Source organism: Salvelinus fontinalis, chromosome 14 (assembly GCF_029448725.1).
Source record: "Salvelinus fontinalis isolate EN_2023a chromosome 14, ASM2944872v1, whole genome shotgun sequence".
In the NCBI taxonomy this organism is placed as follows: Eukaryota; Metazoa; Chordata; class Actinopteri; order Salmoniformes; family Salmonidae; genus Salvelinus; species Salvelinus fontinalis.
Genome location: NC_074678.1, coordinates 28,341,144 through 28,363,743, shown reverse-complemented (window position 1 = coordinate 28,363,743; position 22,600 = coordinate 28,341,144). Strand labels below are relative to the sequence as shown.

At 40.4% G+C, this 22,600-nt stretch overlaps 1 protein-coding gene across 4 annotated transcripts in view; it reads right to left on the bottom strand.

Moving 5' to 3' along the window:
* Nucleotides 1–21,950, bottom strand: part of LOC129810566 (oxysterol-binding protein-related protein 9-like) — a 49,519-nt gene extending 27,569 nt beyond the window's left edge. For 3 of the 4 annotated variants that reach the window (XM_055861200.1, XM_055861201.1, XM_055861203.1), the window contains exons 1-3: nt 21,800–21,950; nt 19,474–19,524; nt 17,293–17,371 (exon numbers count right to left, since the gene is read on the bottom strand). In XM_055861200.1, coding sequence (XP_055717175.1) covers nt 17,293–17,371; nt 19,474–19,524; nt 21,800–21,910 — 241 coding nt within the window. In that variant the 5' untranslated portion in view covers nt 21,911–21,950. Of the gene's footprint in view, nt 1–16,753; nt 16,841–17,292; nt 17,372–19,473; nt 19,525–21,799 lie in introns of those variants that run through there. The other variant, XM_055861205.1, reaches the window with a different exon arrangement.
* Between the last annotated feature and the right edge of the window lie 650 nt (nt 21,951–22,600).

Sequence of the window (22,600 nt, the reverse complement as noted above, 5' to 3'; positions counted from 1 at the left end):
TCCCAGCATGCCGGCATGCACACAGGAAGTATAAAAGGCGTATGCAGGCAAGAATGTGGTAATAATTGGCCTGTTTCTAAGGGGGTCATATAAAACATTGGCCAATTTTTTGTTACAGGCAAAATACCGTAAATCCTATGTGAAAACAGTAGTAGTTACCACTTGGTTGCATGGCATGTAAAGACCTAATGATGCATCTCCCTTCTACCTTAAGCTCTTTGTGTGACAGTGAGGATGTACTGTTTGGTCAGTTCCACACCTATCTGTGACCTGCAAGCAAGCAATGTGCCATCTCTGTGTGCTATTTACAGTGCATCCCAAACATGGCCACTCCTTACTAACAGAGGGATGCAGTCTCATGAGAGGATACACCATCTGTCATAACACCAACCATCATTACTAGGGTCAGTCTCGAGTGTGATATAAGCTACAGACATTGCTGATTAAGTGATAGCAACAGCAAATCATTAACACTAATATAATATATTGAACACTTAAATAACATGGAGACCAATAAAACTATTGTTCTGTACAGCAAAAACACTTCAGTTTTGGTAGTCCTCGTGGTTATAATTTCCCTCATTCACATAATATGAACTGGGAAAATCTGAACTCTTGGTATGAATGTGGTGGTTTGAGGCCCAGGCAGGTCAGAAACCTGTGCAGTGCCTGAGTGTTCAACACTGAGCCCAAACAGGCCATGACATGGCACGTTCTCACAACCCAATTAGGGCCTAATGCTTCCCTTCTCCCCAGGAAGGTAGAGTGGCTCCTCTGGCTGAAAGCAAAGTGCAACTCCTGGGCCATTAGTGCACAAAGAGGCCATTCTCTAGAGCATGTCTTATTACTGATAGCCAGGCACAGAGAGATACAGAGATGGGCAGTGGAAAAACCCGAGAGCCTTCAGCAAGGTGACAGTGTTCAGACAGGCGCTAGCAGTGTGTCTAATAAGCAGCAGATGACATGACTCCATTTCCTCTCTGCTTATTCATTATCACATTCCTAAAAACACACTAATCCAAACTGCTCTTCAGGATTCCTCCAAAGGATGTGAATTATTTACTGTTCACCTCTTCTTCTGCTTCCCATCATTTGGCAAAATGAATGGAATGTTCTGTAATACACAGAGAGAAGCTAGATGGCGTGACGCACAGCAGTTTTTGGCAAACACAATAAAGTAGTATCTTGATTGGAGGAGAGAGAGGGGGTTGAAGTACGTTTCGAGACTATGCCGTGGGACATTGAGGTAAGTTGTGGTATAGTACATTACATTGCATTACTGTGTCATTGCACCAGACCACCGCAAGGGAGAATTGGACCACATTACACTTTTGGGCACAATGAAAAAGAGTTGGTACCTAGGCACTTATTTGTCTCTCTCCTTGCTGAATGAATAATGTCAATGAATAGATTGTGCACGACTCCACGATTGAATAATGAATGAACTGAATGAGGATGAGGATGAAGAGGATGACTGAATTTAGAACAGTGTAAGACTTGCTCTTCTGTCCCGTGTGAAAATAACTTTTTTTTTTCTCTCTACTTTGTCAGAAGTAGCTGTAACTGGACTCTAGCCTATTAGTAAAGATTTGTATAACTAACCCAAGATAGACCAGAGCCTGTAATTTCCAATGGGAGCAAATTAAAATCCTAGTGGGCAGACCAAGCAAGGAAGTGTGTAGAGCCAAGCATGAGCTAGTGAGATCCTACTGGCACGTTCTAGCATTTATTTGCATATTTCTATTAGGGAACGCCTACTCTGTGAAGTACGCGGGTGCAATAACTCCATTCGCCCTTGCACTCCTTTTAAACAATGCACATTTTAGAAACTTTGGTAAAGTCTCCAAAACGCAGTCCACTCTGTTACAGATCCTAGTTTTGGAAACAGAAAACTGTATGGAGATCGAATGTTTAATAGATCAGAAAATTAGCAGAATGTCGGACAATATTTTACATATACCAATTTATTTAGACAATTTAATTGATTCATTTAGGCTATTTTGACTCATTTTGAACCAAAGCCACAAATAAGTACCGACACATTGTTTCTTCACTAAAGAAATTTTTTGACCAAGTTAATATGCTCATGTTATTTGTGTTCCAATTATTTGTGACTTTATGGTTACAATGAATGTCAACAAATTAAATCAAATAAATCCTAATGAATAATCAGATGCGTGCTGTGAATTTGGAAAAATTACAACACACCTAGCCTATTTAGTTAATTTCCCATCAATGTTGAGAACAAGCATATTAAAGCTATAAATCGGCTACCCCCTGTCTACTGTAGGCCTACATACTGCAGGCAGTAAAATATTTTGGAAAATGAACCTGGTAATCTAATAAAATGTACTGCGGCCCTAAGACCTATCGGTTTAATAACCTTTTACTGCAGTGGGCTAAATCAAGGTCACAGAGTGTTTCGTGGTAGTCTTAAAACAAATTTACTTTGAAACAACAAAAAAATATGCACCTCACACACATTATGGGCTTAAAAAAATAAAATAAAAAAGACACCCGTACCATGTCAGATATAGAGCTGAAATGTATTAAATTGAGTTTGCATCCCAATATTACACATGATATACATCACAGAAGACTGAAATAACAAAACTGCTTGACATTGAAACACTGGATTTTAAAATGTTGAATAAACAATGTTGATGATGAAATTCTTAACATTCCACCCATGAGGCCACTAGGTCATTTGACTGCGGGAAAGGGCTACCTTTATGAATGAAGAAATGATTATATTGAAGAAATAAGGGGCCTTCGTGTTCCATTACCCAACAAAATACGTTCAAAAATTAAAATATATTTATATTTTCACAATGTTGCACATTGACAACTCAAAATCGCTTTAAAATAGCCTTCTAATAACCTAATGAAAGTCGATAGCTGATAAGATATTTATATCAATATTGTTTAGATAATAAAATAGTTTAATTGAAACTTAAACAATACCCAAAATCAAATATAGCTTGCAGAAATTATACATTTATTTAGTAAAGGCCAACTCAAACGTTTACCAGCTGCACTGGTTTATGGTCTATGAATGAAAGCCTGAATTAGCCTACAAATAAAGCTAAAAACAATATCTTCAAAAAGAGTAAATTCAACACTCAGATTTCTTATGTCGGGCTGTACAGCACAAGTATCTTATTTTTCGAAAATCAAGTGTAATTGGGCCATTGTATTTAACCATGTTCTCGCAACTCCGGGACCACCGCCAGTGGATTTATTTGCCCAATACTGGACTCTAGGGCGCGAGGATAAAGACTCTCGGACAGAAACATTCACACCTTTATTCATTTACAAAAAGATAGTCTAATAACTTGGCTAAGTGTGAATGCTGCGGTCAGTCATCTGAATGAGAGTAGGAGCGCAGACTGATAACTAGAAATAGACTTCGATATCAATTTGCGCTGCCGCATTTCACAATGCTAATGCTGATACCGAACCGTCGTAGCGCATCATTTTTTATTATTTTGTTTTAAGCCTTCCCCAAACCTTAACCACTTGGAATGAATGTCTGGACTGTTAACATTTGAGTTTTTTATATTTTAACACTGTAATCACGCGTAATTAACCCTGTTACCACACACAAAGACAGAAGGCGCTTCTTATGGTAAATACGTATATGATTATATGTAATGATTTATTTGAGACCGGAATGTTAACAACAACAGAAAGATGCATTCGGTGGCAATGGTAGAGTCAGGTGGAGAATGACTCGTTGAAGGGGGTGAGGGAGGAGATGGTCAGGGTTGGGCGGAGTATAGGCTTATGCACTCACTGTGAATGGCCTATGTGAGTGCCCTTTGCTCAATGTAATTATTGATAAATAAAATGTACTTCAGAAAGCTTGGGATGCACTTCAACAGACTGAAAGTGCACTGTAAATATGCTTCAAAGCTATGAGCCAGGTGTAAATTATTTGGCAGCCATACCTATTCAATCAATTAATTGGAATACAAAAGAAGCAGGACAATAGACTTTTGCCGAGTTGATCTCTATTTTTAAGGGACTTGAAATGTATTAACAGATGTTTTAGGTAGGCTATACATATGCTACTGTAAAAGGCATGCTCTTAGGCCTACCTCTCAAATTGTGGGTATACAAGGCTACTAGTCTACTAAGCCTACTAATGATAATGACATTACTTATAATTATTAAAATAAGAATTATAATAACAATAAGAAAATCAAGAAGTGTAGGAGGATAGAACAAAATGTGGTCAAGGGGTCTGAATACTTTCCAAATGCACTGTATGTTGAAGTAGGCCTTCACGCCAATAAGGTACGTTAAACAGGACACACTCTTAGGCCTACAGTTGGACGTAATTTCAATGACTTTATTAAAATAACCTTCAACCCACCTGTCCCTGACTTTTCCTAGATGTGAAATTACAGTAACAGTAGGCCTACTTTTAGATAAATATCATAAGACATTTGCATTTCTGAGCATTTCATCCTCAATGCGCCATGAAAATCTGTTGCACCGTATAACAGTAGAACAGTCGGGACTTGACGAGTACCAATGGCCACCAGTCTAATAAATCCATTTAATGTACACAAAGTAAATCTATTAATATTTTGTTTAGGAAGGTCATAAAAAAAACATAATAGACAAGACAGAATACTAAGAAAGAATGATTTACGCTATTTGTGCTATAGTAGCGGAGGCTATGCCTGCGCCATGTCAATGAAATTAACATGTTCATTTAGCGGACATCACACGTTTATGTTTCTCAGTCCTACTTCCAGTCACACATACACTGAGTGTACTAAACATTAGGAACACCTAAATATGCATTGCACCCCCTTTTGCCCTCAGAACAGCCTCAATTCATCGGGGCATGGACTGGAAAGCGTTCCACAGTGGTGCTGTCCCATAATAACTCCAATGCTTCACACAGTAGTGTCAAGTTGGCTTGTAGTGGATCTCTACTGTGAATATCTCCTTCAATCTCATCCCACAGATGCTCAATTGGATTGAGATCTGATGACTGGGCAGGCCACTGCAGTAAGCCAAATTCACTGTCATGTTTGTGGGACCATTCCTGGACAATCCTAGCCTTGTGGCGACATCCTGCTGAAAAAAAATATTTGCATATGGATACATTGCAGACATGAAGGGATGCACCTGATGGATGTATTGTTTTCTCCATACCCTAGTCCTCCCATCAGTGTGAAACAGCAGGAACCGGGATACATCAGACCAGGCAATGTGGCTCAAATTCTCTAGTGTTTTAGCTCATTAGCCCACTGCAAACGCAGTGATTTGTTTTTTTTTGCTGAAAGAACTAACTCTGTAAGGTTGTCGGCCACCATACCCCATTTGTGTCAAGGTACAAGTAGTTGTGTATTCTTTTATGGGTCTTTGGGAACCAATGTTGTACTGAACTGTCATGCAGAAAAAAACTAATAATGAAAGAAAAGCATTGCAAGTTTGAATTTTGTAAAGTTAGTGTGGGAGAGGTGGGAAAATTATTGTTATCAATCAATAAATGACAAACCTCCTGGCATTGACAACTTAGATGGAAAGCTACTGAGAATGGTAGCTGATTCCATAGCCACTCCTATCTTTCATACTTTCCTCTAGACTCAGATTAAAAATCTTTGTCCTCAGACCTGGAGGGAAGCCAAAGTAATTCCGCTACCCAGTGGAATTAGTGAGTGGTACAGCAGCCTTTACTGGTTCTAACAGCAGACATATAAGCTTGCTGCCAGCTCTTAACAAACTGTTGGAAAAAATGGTGTTCAACCAAATACAATACTATTTCTCTGTAAACAAATTAACAACAGACATTCAGCACGTTATAGAGAAGGACACTCAACATGCACTGCACTGACAAATGACTGATAATTGGTTGAAAGAAATGGATAATAATTAGATTGTGGGAGCTGTATTGTTAGATTTCAGTGCAGTCTGATATTATTGACCATAAACTGTTGTTGAAAAAAACATGTGTTATGGCTGTTCAACCTCTGCCATATCGTGGATTCAGAACCATCTAATAGAACTTTTCTTTAATGTGAGCGTCTCTAATGTCAAACATGTAAAGTGTGGTGTACCGCAGGGCAGCTCTCTAGGCCCTCTACTCTTTCTATTTTTACCAATGACCTGCCACTGGCATTAAACAAAGCATGTGTGTCCATGTACGCTGATGATTCAACCATATACGCATCAGCAACCACAGCTAAGTCACTGAAACCCTTAACAAAGAGTTGCAGTCTGTTTTGGAATGGGTGGCCAGTAATAAACTGGTCCTGGACATCTCTAAAACTAAGAGCATTGTATTTGGTACAAATCATTGCTTAATTTCTTGACCTGAATCTGGTAATGAATGGTATGGCTGTTGAACAAGTTGAGGAGACTAGATGACTTGGCGTTACTTTAGATTGTAAACTGTCATGGTCAAAACATATGGATTCAATGGTTGTAAAGATGGGGAGAGGTCTGTCCGTAACAAAGAGATGCTCCGCTTTTTTGACACCACACTCCAAAAGCAAGACATGCAGGCTCTAGTTTTGACTAATCTTGATTATTGTCCAGTTGTGTGGTCCAGTGCTGCAAGGAAATACCTAGTGAAGATGCAGCTGGCCCAGAACAGAGCGGCACGTTTTGCTTTTCATTGTAATCAGAAGGCTGATATAAATACTATGCATCCCAGTCTCTCTTGGCTAAGAGTTGAGAGACTGCATCGCTTCTTTTTATAAGAAACATTGTGTTGAAAATCCCAAATTGTTAGCAGTCAACTTCCACACAGCTCTGACACACACTTATCCCACCAGACATGCCACCAGGGGTCTTTTCACAGTTCCCAAATGCAGAACAAATTCAAGAAAGCAAATATAATTATATAGAGCCCTAATTGAAGTTACTTCCATCTCATATTGCTCAAATAAAACAGCAAACCTGATTTTAAAAACACAAAGCAACACCTCACGGCACAACGCCTCTCCCCTATTTGACCTAGATAGTTGTGTATGCATTGATATGAAGGCTACATGTGCCTTTACATTTTTTTTTTAATGTAGTTCTGTCTTTGAGCTGTTGTTGTCCATTGATGTTCTGTATTATGTCATTCTGTATAGTGTTTTGTGTGGATCCCAGGAAGAGAAGCTGCTTCTTTTGCAACAGCTAATGGGGATCCTAATAAAATACCAAAATTGTAGCCCGTCTGACAGAGCAACAATGGGATTCTTTGTCCACAGAGGAGGAGCGGGCTTTCAAACTCTCACCTATTCCCCTCTTTGGATTGGTGGATACATGTTATTTTAATACTTTGAGTACTCGATGGAGGGGGGGGGGGGGGGGGGGCACAGCATTAGAAAAGGAACAACATTTGCGCATTTAGGCATCACTGTCCTGCTCATAGGCGGCGCGTGAGTTGGGGAAGCTAATTTTCACCCCAAAAAATATGAAGCATTCTATTCCTAATGTGATGAGTAAAATGGATATTCATCATTTAGGCTAATAATATTTATTTTCCTTTCTATAGATTCTTTTTTTAATACAACTTTCAAGTGACAATGAACCAATGATAAAGACAGTGAATATGCACACTCACCAGGGATATGCTCTGCTAGTGCCATTAACTGTTTGCTCAGTTACTGTAAATTGAGAATTTTTATAACTAAGACAAATCTGTCTTCTCATCGTCTTCTTTTTACAGCAATAGCCAATTGCTTTGTACTGTATTTTTTTAAATATTGTGACATGCCTGGCTCGGCCTCTCTTTTACTGACTCAATCTATTAGGTAGCCTATTTACCGAATCCGCTGCCTTCCGACAGGCTCTGCGATTTAAAAACAATCCACAGCTTTTTTTTTTCTTCACTTTTTTCCCCCACTTTTTTTTTTAAACAAGCAAATTATCCTCCAAATCATTCTTTCTAGTGTAGTACACACATAGGATTCCCATAATATTTTCTAGATTATCATTATTATTGAAGTATAATCAGTGGTTTAAGTAGAGTTTGATTGGCAAAATAAAAAAGGCTTATTTTGTTGTGAAAATACAATGAGCCTTCGGTAATGCAACATTGAAGCGCAGTTTCGTGGACAGAATTGATTTGTTCACCCATGACTGCGTGGCCATGCACACTTCCAACTCAAATCATCAAGTTTGCAGACGACAACAGCAGTAGGCTTGATAACAAACAACAACGAGACAGCCTATAGGGAAGTGGTGAGGGCACTTTCCTGTGGTGTCAGGAAAATAAACTCACTCAATGTCAACAAAACAAAGGAGATGATCGTGGACTTCAAGAAACAGCAGAGGGAGCACCCCCCTATCCACATCGACGGGACAGCAGTGGAGAAGGTGGAAAGTTAAGTTCCTTGGCGTATACATCACTGACAAACTGAAATGGTTCACCCACACAGACAATGCGGTGAAGGGGGTGCAACAGCGCCTCTTCAACCTCAGGAGGCTGAAGAAATTTGGCTTGTCACCTAAAACCCTCACAAACTTTTGCAGATGCACAATCGAGAGCATCCTGTCGGGCTGCATCACCGCCTGGTACAGCAACTACACCGCCCATAACCGCAGGGCTCTCCAGAGGGTGGTTCGGTCTGCACAACGCATCACCGGGAGCAAACTACCTGCCCCCCAGGACACCTACAGCACTCGATGTCACAGGAAGGCCAAAAAGATCATCAAGGACAACAACCACCCAAGCCACTGCCTGTTCACCCCGCAACCATCCAGAAGGTGAGGTCAGTACAGGTACATCAATGCTGGGACCGAGAGACTGAAAAACAGCTTCGATCTCAGGGCCATCAGACTGTTAAACAGCCATCACTAACACAGAGAGGCTGCTGCCTACATACAGACATGAAATCATTGGCCACATTAATAAATGGATCACTAGTCACTTTAATAGTGATGTTTACATACATCTTGCATTACTCATCTCATATATGGTATTTTATACCATCTATTGCATCTTTCCTATGCCGCTCGGTCATTGCTCATCCATACATTTATAATGTATATATTCTTATTCCATTAGATTTGTGTGTATTAGGTAGTTGTGGAATTGTTAGATTACCTGTTAGATATTGCTGCACTGCGGGAACTAGAAGCACAAGCATTAGGCTACACTCGCAATAACATCTGCTAACCATGTGTATGTGACAAATAAAATGTGATTTGATTTAGATTTAAGTCAGGACTAAGCTAGTTCTACTTAAATGAATCCGGATTTTAAAAATGCTTCCTGAGATGTTAACTTCAGATGTATTAGTTCTAGATTAAGGAGTCCCAGTTAAGGTAAATAAGGACTAACAAATTCATCTTTGTGAAGCCTGATTAGATTAACGATGTGCACTTGGTGCTAATCTGAGGATGCTACAATAACCAGGGATGGGACACTAATACATAAGCATCGTGTGGAATTGGAGCAAGTCACCTAAAACAAACACTGAACGGAGGTAAAATATTTATTTACTTAAAAAATATATATAAAAACAATCTTCAGCGAATTGTGTCAAACCACCCAATTATTGACAAAAAACAGCCTGATTCAACAGAAAACGAGAAGAATGCCTGGACTACCATTTGTAATGAATTCAAATGAAAAAGTAAACAAAAGGACGCTACAACAGCTTCATGTAAGATACTGTATTTATTGTTGGCCCACTTTTACAAATCAGAGTCACTTTGAAATGTTAGTTATTGCATAACAGTGGGGCCTAAATGTATGTGTGATAGAAATGTAACAAACAATGTTATACATCATTTGCAATATAATTGCTATATTGTCTCATCTTTCTATGGTCCTGTGGAACAACAAAAATCTGGGGGTGCTGTTTTCGCATTAGCATAATTTCCTCTACAGATTAAACTGCCTCTTATTCAATTATTGCTCTTACTATATGCATATAATTAATACCATTGGATAGAAAACAATCTATAGTTTCTAAAACCGTTTCAATTTTGTCTCTGAGTGAAACAGAAGTCATTTGACAGCACTTTCCCTGACCAAGAAGAAGAATGCAAGATGTGTATGCTCGCTTCAACGCTCTGCCTATATATGGTCACGCCACCTATGACCCGAAACACACTTCATTCGTCTTCCTCTGGGTGTCAAGAGGACGTCAGAGGAGAAATTTTTTGTTTATCTTGTACTGACGTGAAATAAGACCTATTTCTTTGGCGTAACCGACAACTTCCGGTTCTCTGAATCGCTCGATTTGCAGGTGCGATTGTCTACTGTTTTGCTGCCGTTACGGATGAAAACTATCTCCGTCTCTAAGTTTGTTTGATACATGTGACCATATCATCTTAATGTATGTTTTTTCAATATAGTTTAATCAGATTATTTGAATTTTTTCGGGAGTTTTGCCGTGTTCCGTTCTGTGAGTTTTTTTACTTTGGACAGAACCGTGCCAGTCGACCAGTACCTATGCTAAATGAAGAGGGAAAGTTGCCATTATGAATGGATTGAACGACTCATCAGGACTAAGGACACCTTGATCAACATTCTGATGAAAGATCAGCAATAGTAAGACCCAATTTACGATGTTATTTCATATATCTGTCGTGCATGTGAACTGGTCGGGGGCGCCCAGCTGGTTCTGGCTGGCGTGGCTATGCTAATTTAGCGCTACATTTTGTTTTCGCTATAAAACATTTAATAAATCTGAAATATTGTTTGGATTCACCAGATGTTGGGCTTTCAATATCTGCACGCTGTGTATTTTTTCTGAAATGTTTTAAGACAAGTAATTAGTTATATGACGTTGGTCTCTGTAATTGTTCTGGCTGCGTCGGCACTATTTCAGATTGCAGCTGCAATGTAGAACTGTGATTTATACCTGAAAAATGCACATTTAAAAAAAAAAACATATTTATGGTATAGCATAGTTTATCAGACTGTCATCTTATGAAGTTGTTTCTTGGTTAGTGGCTATATATATTTTTATTTAGTCGAATTAGTGATAGCTACTGACGCAGGAAAAAACTGTTGGAGTAAAAAAAATGTGTCTTTTGCTAACGTGTTTAGCTAATAGATTTACATATTGTGTCTTCCCTGTAAAACATTATAAAAATCTGAAATGGTGGCTTTATTCACAGGATCTGTATCTTTCATTAGGTGTCTTGGACTTGTGATTTAATGATATTTAGATGCTACTATTTAATTGTGACGCTATGCTAGCGATGCTAATCAGTGTGGGAGGGGTGGGGGGTGCTCCCGGACCCGGGGTAGGTGCTCGGTAGAGGTTAAAGACAAATTATTTTACTCGTAGGGAGTGTTTCAAGACTGTTAAGACCAGAGACAGATGAACTGGGGGACTTGACCGGGATAATTGATAGCCAGCAACCAATGGAAGGTATCCCAGATGATGATCATTTGGACAGTTTAGATGGGGGACCGTTCCAATCCTCATATGGTAGGACACATTCATTCAACATGTGCCATCCCCAGACTGCAGAAAATATGTAATGTCAGTCATCTCTTGCACTCCCATAATAAAAATGTAATGAACTTAACTCTTGAAGAACTAATGTTCTCTAAGGCAGCAATGTAATTATTTTCTAGAGGCGGATGATCGCCATAGTTTGGAGGAGACTTCTCTTAAGAGGATGAAGGTCAGCCCCCTACATCTGCAGCAGCCAGGAGGGAAGATTGGAGGACAAAGACAAAAGAGGCTGAGCATGCATGAGAAACTGGCCATGGAATTTCATAAGCACAATCTAATGTACTTAAAAGAAGAGCATGATATGAAGATGCAAATCCTTCATGTTGAGTTGGCTATTGTTTGCTTCAATCCCTTAAGCCATCTTTGTTGTGAGAAAATTATCTCTGCAGACTTGTCCATTTCTGTCATTGTCTGCCTCAATCATGGGAACATCTGGGTCATCCTCAATGCCAGGATCTGGGCAGCCATGCTGTGAGGCAATTGTGAAGCACTGCTGTTGCAATTATGACAATTCAGCATCTTTCTAGGTTGAAAGCGCAATATGGTTGAGACACTGGAAATGACTCTTCATACACCAAACCTGCGCTCCACTACACCTCTGGTGAGGATATGAACTTGGTTGTTCCGTTGTTGCTCAGGTCCTATTGCATGAAGATAGGGAAAGGGGGATACCTAGTCAGTTATACAACTGAATGAGTCTTCCGCATTTAACCCAACCCCTCTGAATCAGAGGTGCGGTGTCTGCCTCAATCGACATCCGTGTCTTCGGCGCACGGGGAACAGTGGGTTAAGCCTTGCGCAGGGGTAGAACGAAAGATTTTTACTTTGTCAGTTCGGGGATTCGATCCAGCAACCTTTTGGTTACTGGCCCAATGCTCTAGGGGGTGAACAACAAGTTAACCTGTGCATACCCACTGTCACCAAATATGGTTCCACTCTGTTGTCCTCCTTCAAGCTGAGCATACAAAGAGGAGTTTTGGAAAATCCTTGAGTCATGAGTTGCCCCTTTCCAACGTGAAACAATGTTGGAGAACTGCAAATTGGAAGTGCCCACACTGTGTACATTTATTGAGAACCAGTTTAAGATTCCTACACTCCTCGGCATCTGCTGTAGAGGGACACGAGGGGATTGTGATATCCATCTATACAGCCAATTACATGTGGGAAGTTCCCATATTCATAGAACTCTAACTTGTCGTTGGCTTGGGCAGCAGCATCAGGGAACTTTATGTAATTGTCTTTCAGTTCACATATAGCATTGCAGTCTTTGTGGACTATTCTGCATACAGTCAGATCACTTGCGCCACACAAATATCCTGTTTCACGATAGAAGGTTACAGCAGCCATAAACCTCAAGGTGATCAGAACTTGTAGGGAAGGAAGGATGGGCCTTCCCCAAAGAGTCAGATGAAAGGCTTGGTTCAAGCAAACAAATGTCAGCTGCATTTTCTTAGTACATACGTAAAAGGTCACGGAAATTGATTTAATCAAAATCATTCAGTGGGTTGCTCCTGTCTATAAGCACCCTTCTGTCTGGCCTTGGTGGTGCTCTTTGATCATCAATGAAATTGTCTAGTTAATCCATCTTCCTCCATTGCCCAGAACAATCTGGGGGCACACATCCATTAATCTGAAGTTAAACCTGCCTCTGTCCAGGTTAAATTTAAGCCATTATTTAGATCTAGCTCTAAATCATCCTTCTGGAACCCAGACTTTTTAAATCTAGACTAGGGCAAGTCAGACTATTTTAAACCATGTCTGAGAAATGCAATCTCATTTAGTCCAGTTTAAAAGTGCAATTTAGTCTAGGATTAGGTTTAATCTGTCCGCGATCCCGCCCTTGAATGATTCAAGGAAATATGCCTACTTTGTTTGTTGATTTCCTAGGGCATCTGAATAACATAATTATACATGAACAATCATTTCACATAGCATAGCTTGTTCTTTTAACATTGAATATGCTATAAATAAATGGTTATTATAGCTGATTAAACTTAATTTCTCACCAGAATGAGGCTGTGATTTGAGGTTCAGCTCCATCTGGGCCTTCACTAGGGCTCTACATAGGCTTAGAACCCGACCTCTGTGCATGTGCTCTCGCTGTTCACACCGTTGGTGACAGCAAGATGGAGATTGTGGCCAAAGCAATTTAGCCAAGGCCAGTTCAGTTGCCACAATGTTGGCCCCAGTGTCTGTGGTGATACAGGACAGTTTATTTTAGTCAAGGGCCCAGTCAAGCCCGAACGCAGGACGTCAGCCAGGTTGCCGGCTGTGTGGGATTCCGCCATGTAGGTTGTTTCCAAACAGTGGGATTTAAGTGTCCAGTCATATCTACACTTGACCAGTGCAAATACAATTTTTATTATTTATAAAAATATATATATATTATAAGACATCCTTTAGCCGTCTGAACCTCCATCTTGTTGAACAAGGACCGCTATTTGAGAGAAATATTGACTTTCTCCCTGTTAACTGTCAAATTTACAGAGCATTTCTATGAAGGTGGGTTTCTTCACCACTCTGAAGGGCACCATTCCTACATAAGAAGTTAGACTGTCTGCCAGTTCTCGCCATTTATTGGTGTCCCGTTTGTGGTTCTGGAATTCTTCATAGGTACGCTTTTTGCACATATTCTGCAAACAGACTGATCCAAGTCATCTGGTTCTCCATCGTCGTTAGCTGTTACATTTGTTTAGCTACGAGAGCCATCTTTATCACCTCACTCCTCCAATTTACTGTAACAATGAAAAAATGCATACCCATCCACCTCCACCCATAGGATCTACAGTAGAGGTATTATAGTTAGCCCCAATCCCCACTTTTTACCCCACGCCATCTTCAATGAACTGAATTGACCTTCAAAGAATCTCTCCTATCCATGTATATAGCGGATTTGCTGATTGGAGCGCATCAAAAGATAGTCGAAAAGAGGAGGCGATGTATACAGTTTAATAGAAGGACTAAGTTAGCAAAACAATACCATATAATCAAATAGTTAACTATGGGCTATGGGTAAGGTATATCTATATTAAAATAAAGTTGCTAAAACATATGTTTTTTAACTAGCATATTTTATTAAAATGGTTTTGACTTATTTTATTTTCATGATGGTCTTGACCCAAAACCGTCAATGTCACAGTTATCCAATTACTGTCATAGCCCTATCAAAGACTCGTTTTTGACCACTGGCCTGCCATTGGCTGGATATGCTTTGGGTGGTAGTTGATACACAAGGGAATCTGCTGAGCGTGAAAAGCCCAGCAGCGTTGCAGTTTTTGACACACTCAAACCAGTGCACCTGGCACCTAATACCATACCCTGTTCAAAGGCACTTAAATCTTTTGTCTTGTCCATTCACCATCTGAATGGCACACATACACAATCCATGTCTCAATTGTCTTACGGCCTTCTTTAACCATCTCCTCGCCTTCAACTACAGTGATTGAAGTGGATTTAACAGGTGACATCAATAAAGGAGTATAGATTTCACCTGGATTCACCTGGTCAGTCCATGTCATGGAAAGAGCAGGGGTTCCTAATGTTTTGTATACTCAGTGTATATTTTATAATAATATGATGGAATACAACAGAATTAAATAGAAAGGATATTTTTCCCAAATAGGTATTTGCTGATTGTTGCTAGTAGGCTACGCATGGAGCGGAGGTTATTCTAGCAAAACGTTATATTTTGAAACAGAGACCATCTGGGCAATATTTTTGTGTTGTTGGGAAAAACTAGAATATTTAAAAACCTTAGAATACGCTCTTTCAGATAGGTTATTGCAATCAAAACGTCTGGCCTGCATGGACCTCTGAAGTATTCTTTGGAAAAGGAAGCAAGCACCAACAAGCTTCATAAAGATGCCCTCAAAGATTCCTTCTGTTGGTTCAAACAAGCATTAACGGCAACAACGGCTAACATAAATACTATGATGTCATGCACTGTAACACGCCGTAGCATACCGCGCCACGGTAAATGAGGACCCACTGTATACTCCAAAGACTGGGTATGTCATACATTACCAGAACCACTAGACACCCTCTCTACAACAGGCGACCTGCTCATCGTGGGCTTGGCCAATGCATTCAGCAGTTTCCCAGGCTAAACAGCTTTGTCTGTATGGGGCCATGTAGAGCTCTTTAGCACACAAGGTATTCTTTGGAAGTGGGGGGGAAGTTGACGGCCTCTCATGCAGCTCTGATGCTCCGCCAGGAAGAGACAGATGAATTATGGATGCTCCTCTAAATAGAAATACAAATTCTCACTCTCTCCGCAGCCTTCATCTGTGGCCACCCCATACCTCACCCATGCTCTGCTCTAGTCCTCCTCCGATGACACAGCCCCCCTGCTTGCCTGCCGCAGCACCACACCAGAATAAATGTGTGTAACATCAGCTGGATCCTTTACAAGGATGTATACAACAGTAATGATTCTCCAGCAGGCAACATCTGGGAGAGTAGCCCATACATCTTCGGTAACATTTTCAAGTGCAAATTGGTATGTCCCTTGTTGTGATGTAGGTGATTAAAAACAATTCCTATAGGCTTGGGTGATAGATGGGTTGTGAAATGGCTATGACGTTCCCATCTTTTCCACGTAATCTTATAATTACTTTCCAACTTATAGGAATCATTTGGAGGAGCATCCTTTTTCACAAGTGCATCTTTTAAAAGGTGAACTCCGATAAAATTGACTGGATACGCATAATTGAGCAAGTAGACCAAAAGACAAAATGAAAACATGGTTATGACCATAGAATTCTAACTCGACCAACTTGATATGAAATTAATATCAAATTGAATCAGACCGATAATAATATCATAGAATTCACCAACCTCAACAATCACAATAAACACTGGTGACCTCACAAAGCACCTCTTAGAAACAATCTTTCATAATATTGTTTCTTTAAACTTAGCCTAAAAATATATTTTTTAAAGATACCTTTAACATTCGATACTTCTTCCATACAATACTTCTTCCATGGTAAACAACCACTATACATTAAAAAAAATTAAACATGAAAATCAAACCAGCTACAAAAACAAACACAAATGCCTGTGTAACAAAAGGTTACAACCAATGCTTCACCGAGCCATGCCCTTCGACCTGACAAGAGGCCAGCATGCAAACCTCATGCATCTCCTTACCCTTCCTATTGTAGAGCCACAGCATACAGTTTCGGAACATAGCAATAGGAGAGGGCATGGAGGTGGACGAAATGGGTCCACCGTGGACAGAATGCTGGTGGCGGTGGAGGTAGTGGTGGCTGTGTGGGGGGAGCGATGGAGGTGACAGGGTGAAGGAGGTTAGAGACCTGGAGGAGAGTGGTCCGCTGGGTGAATGGTCGGTGCAGCTGCTGGCCGGAGGAAGCGGGTGGGGTGAGAGGGGTCTGGGAAGGGAACCAGACCTGTCTCTGAAGTGTTCAGGGTGTGGATTGGCAGTGCAGCTCAGCAGTATTTATTTATTCCCATAGGCAGTAGAAAATGCAAGCAATCTCCAAAAAAATAATTAAATACAGCCTTTTTCGCTTCTTTCCATTACAGAGGAATCTTGCTGTGGAATAGATCTTGCTTTAGCCTCTAGACGACTAGCCATTCAAATGCCTAGAGCTCGACGCGTGTGGTGTGTGTCTGCTGGTGTTAGGGCACCGACAAAATAATCCTCCTTTAAAAACTAAGAAGAAAAAGGCTGGAAAGAGCGAGAGCGCGCGAGAGAGAACAAGCTACAAATAGAGCCTACATGTGAGCAGCCGGCAGTATGCAGCATTGATGGATTCACTACAAACGACAGGGAAGCGAGCAAAGTGGGAGGTGAGGGAGAGGAGGAGGAGAAAGAAAAGAACAAGAGACTAACCTTGAAAATGGAAAGTCTTCTGGTCCACAGTGATGGTGAATGTGCTGTCGTCTTCATCATCGATTCCTATTACAGCTCCCTGGAAAAGCAAAAAGGAAGAGGAGGCAGTGAGAGAGGAGACGTAACCATCCCTCTCTCTTGTTCACTCTATCACACACCTACCAAGGAGAAGGAGGAAAAGAGGAGGGGGTGTCTGGGTGGAGTCAGAGGCAAGAAAGGGTAGAGAAGAGACATTAGGGACCAGCAGCAAGGAAGGAAGGAAAAACATTGCAGAGCTATGGCTGTAGCATGGCACGTTGCAACAGTATATCTCAAACATGCCTGCCAGTCAAAACCAACCTGAAAATGTTTTAATTAAAAGATAAGCATATGCCATTTAAATAAAACATGTTTGATAAGTCACAAATCTGCATTAAAGTAACTGCCCAGTGTTTCCAGATGTATATTAAATAGGACCTATAATTAATTACAATATGAGTGAAATAGTTTTCCTTACAAAAATGTGTAACTATTATCATGTTAAAAAGAAGCTTTCTGTGTTGGAATGGTGTGGGCGTATACTGGTCGTTCAAAATATTCATGCGAGTAGACTGCTGATTGGCCACCTCATCCTCCTCAGAAGGATGACATCATCCTCTATGAGGCAATAGCAAGCTTTTTTGAAACGGTCAGTTTGAGGTGGGGCTTTTGAAGTGTTCTTTCTCCAAATTATGCTTTGGCCACAAATACGAGTATAGGATGAGTCAACAACATTATTTGGGTGTGTGTTAACAGTGTGTGTTAACTTTGAAATTGAGATTTTCTCTGGAAAGTTACTTTAAGACTTCCCATGTACTGCTGATGAGGTGTAGGCGTCCATTATCACATTAGAACCACTATGTGATGACTCATTAAAAGACAATGCCCTGGTTGTCGGCTTCACACAGAGGCAGACAAAATGAGGAACGCGAGTTCAACTAACCATGAGTGGAATTAAGACTATAAATAATGTAGACTAAGATATGTGTGTTTATACATGTGGTGTGCATTTAGCCTACGTATCTGTCTGAGGAGAAAATTCCACGAGCCATAAGTAAAATCCACAGTACTGTCTTAGTCTAAAGCTAAGGAGGGGAATCGTAAATACTAACTACTGGAAGTAGTCAAATGTATAGCACAGTAGTATGATAGTACTGAAGATAACATGCTTGTATCCCTTTAAAACCAGCACACAAAACTGAAGAAACACATGAGAAATGTCTCTGTAATTGAATTATCTATCATCTGACTGAAAAAGAAGATTATAAATGTAGTTGCTGGCATGAAACCTCCAACAATCGAAGAGAATCTAGCCAATGTTATTTTCTCAAGGCTACTCTGTATGTAGATATTTCTATGTGTGATGTCTTTGAAGGTCTTGCTAACAGTCTCTAGGCAAAAAAGAAACAGGTTCTGACATTGGGTTTTGCATCAGATCCCTCACAAATTCCTGCCATAACTACAGGTCCAAAAAACTAAACAAAGATAACTACACAGTATGATACGTCTACACTTGATAAACAATATATGCTAAACAAGTTTTCCCACATTTCAATCAAACTATTTGTCAAGCTTTAAAAGTAAAACATCTGATTTGGCTCAAAGTCAAACAGATCTAAGAACCATTTGCTACTAAATTAGGTATCCTTAATTCCTTGAGGACAGAAGGGGGAAAAAGGGCAAGACACAATGGGCCAGCTCGGATCCTTTAGGAAACACCACATTAAAATCCTATTTTGTAACTGTCGAGTCCAATTAGAATACATCAAACACTGCCATCTAGTGGCAATATTTGTACACAAACATATAGCAAGTGATTATATTTAATAGCCTTGTATTGCAGGGCTCTTCAACCTTTTCTTGCTCAGGGAGCCCTTCCAAGGCATCCCGGCGATGCAGGTGCCGATGTCAGATACTCCAGTGAGTGTAATTGGAGTTGAGAAATAAGATATTCTCCTCTTTTCTACTGTAGGTATGTAAAACAAAATGCATTTATTATAAATATATATTTGTGGATACCCTGCAGTACTGGACGTGGACCCCCGGTGTATTGTATAGACAAAGAAAAGAAAATAATTAGGCTAGTTAGGAAAAATAGCTACTCAATTAGCTGGTGCAAACTCTCCCTCTAAGCAGACGATGAACAACAGGCCAGGTCCTTACCCTGAGCCGCACACAACCTCTTCTAGAGCCACGCATCATCTTGTCCTTGGACTGAAAATGAAGAGAAGAAAACAAAACAAATTAGGTTTCAAGAACACACTTTATTTTTTTATATATATAATTTCCCCATACTCCATTCACACAAACATTTCCACCCCAAGTTTAAGTTTATTCATTATCAAGTTCACCAGTGGAAAATTCATGGAACTTCATACATATAGCAAGCCAAGATTCTCTGATAAAAATAGCTGCAAACCTGAATTGTAAGTGCTTGCATCTCATCTGCAAGTATCACATGCATAGCTGTATATATACACACACACACATACATACATATATGACATAGTTTGGTCCCAAATCTGTTTGTGCTCTTGCCAACTTCATTGGTCATTGTCAAGCCAAATGTTCAGCGTGCCAAGAAGTGTACATGATAGCACTCAGGCTATAGATGACATACACTGTAACCGAAAGTGCCCCTATTACTGTCATTCACTGAAGGGTCACATTGTTCAGCAGATAGTTTGATTTGGGATTGAGATATTGAGTTTAGCCTACCTACTTTGTGAAACCTTCCCATCTTCGCGAATGACAGTAAAATGGGCATATTTATGGTTACCTGTGAGATAGAACCATTTTGATGTGACACAGTGGATCATATTTTCATGAAGTTCCTTCTGTTCATGGTCATATACACTCACTGGCCAGTTTATTAGGCACACTCATCTTGTACTGGGTTGGACCCCCCTTTGCCTCCAGAACAGCTTGAATTCTTCAGGGCATGGAAACATTGCTAAATTGGTATCTAGGGACCCTGACTTGTGCCAGGAAAACATTTCCCACACCATTACACCACTGCCACCAGCCTGCCTTTTTGACACCAGGCCATGGACTCATGCTGCTTACGCCAAATCCTGACCCTACCATGAGCATGACGCAAGAGTAACTGGGATTTGTCGGACCAGGTGACGTTTTTCCATTCCTCAATTGTCTAGTGTTGGTGATCGCGTGCCCCCCTAAGCCGCTTCTTCTTGTTTTTAGCTGATAGGAGTGGAACCTGTTGTGGTCATCTGCTGCAATAGCCCATCCGTGACAAGGACTGACAAGTTGTTTGTCGCACCATTCTCTGTAAACTGTAAGAGACTTGTGCGTGAAAAAGGCCAGGAGGCAAGACATTTTCAGAGATACTGGATCCAGCGTGCCTTGCACAGACGATAATACCACGCTCAAAGTCGCTTACGTCACTTGTTTTGCCCACTCTAAAGTTCAATCTAACAGTAGCTGAATACCTCAATGCCTATATAACAAGCCACTTGACTCACTGTCTGTAGGAGCGAACCATTTTCGTGAATGGGGTGGTATACCTAATAAACTGGACACTGAGTATATGCCCAATGATTCTTGACTTTGCTATAATGCCTTATCAGGCCATTTTGTTTTCATTTGAATGTTTGTAAACAAACTATGTAGCTTGTTTGCCTTTAACATATCATAGATATTTAACTCATACATAGCCCTGTCAATCGTTACATATCTCCAGCCTCATCCCTCAGTTTACCCACCAAAGTGGCAGGCTGTTTAAAATGATAGAATCAAGTGGCTTAGGTTGTCAACTGAGTGTGGGGGGGCTGTCGAAATGTCGGTAGCAGCTTATGTAGCTTTATGACGGGTGCAATTAATGATACACCTGCCTTCGACAAAGCTTATCAGCTAAAAATCAACAAGAGTGATGGCATGGTTAGGCAATGTCTGCTAACTCTGACTCTTGTGACAGTAGACCATAACGGTGAATTCTACAATCCTATTATTACGCAGGCAATCAAGTTAAGCAAACAACCAGGGGGGGTGTTCACTTTCACATGATTAGGTAGCTAACCTTGCCTCCACCCTTTATTGACATGCTTATATATTACTCATACTACGTAGCTTTTAATGCCTCGAATTATCAACAGTGTAAGTCTAACTGACAGCAAAACATTGACATGAAAATTAGATAAATACAATGATGACAAATACTGCAGGCTAGCAACAAGGAAAAGATCACCGCACATCGTAGTTATTGTTAGCGAATTCCAGGAAGTAGAGGAAATACTGGCATTTAATTTGTTAGTTGGTCCTCCAGCATGGATATGATTGGTCAACAATGGATCTGTCGCGGAAAGTCGCTGCCCTTTTCTGCCAGCTGAGATTCCCAAACCCAACTCCTGGCACACAGGCCTCTGTGCTCACTCCAGTACTCGGTTTTGAAAAGCAATGTATTGGTAACTTATACTACCGGACACCACGAGGTTATCGGCTTATTCATTACCAAGAACAAGAAAATACGCACCGTGTAGTATGACAGTAAACCCGCATTGTAATCCAAAACAAACCAGCGATACTGCCAACCTTTCATGACGTTAGTCCATTTGCTAAGCGGTCCCTCCATGACCGACGCCATCTTTCCACTTGGCCAAGATTCTGGGGGAGGAGTCTGTATGGAAAAAAACAACTCGTACCACAAACGTCACAGGAGGGCAAGACTTTTGACAGCTTGAAAGATTGTCAAACATTTCAGAAGTTATAATTTTGCTTAGAAAAGTCAATCCCAATGCTTATTATATCCATCTAAATTCATATAATCATCATTCATAAAAAGTGGGACACTTTTGCATTTATGTCTTCTGAAACCCAATGGCATAGGCAGAAATCCATTGATGACAGGGCCAGCAAAAATGTAGGTGGGACAAAATTTGGGCACTCAAATCCTCATTATATTAACATAAAAGCATAACCTACCCTATACCTACTGTAATTGTCTTGTAGGCCTACGTAAATCCATGACTCTTGCATTTAACATGCAACTCACATAGACCTACACATAATATCAAATCAAATTTATTTATATAGCCCTTCTTACATCAGCTGATATCTCAAAGTGCTGTACAGAAACCCAGCCTAAAACCCCAAACAGCAAGCAATGCAGGTGTAGAAGCACGGTGGCTAGGAAAAACTGCCTAGAAAGGCCTAAACCTAGGAAGAAACCTAGAGAGGAACCAGGCTATAAGGGGTGGCCAGTCCTCTTCTGGCTGTGCCGGGTGGAGATTATAACAGAACATGGCCAAGATGTTCAAATGTTCATAAATGACCA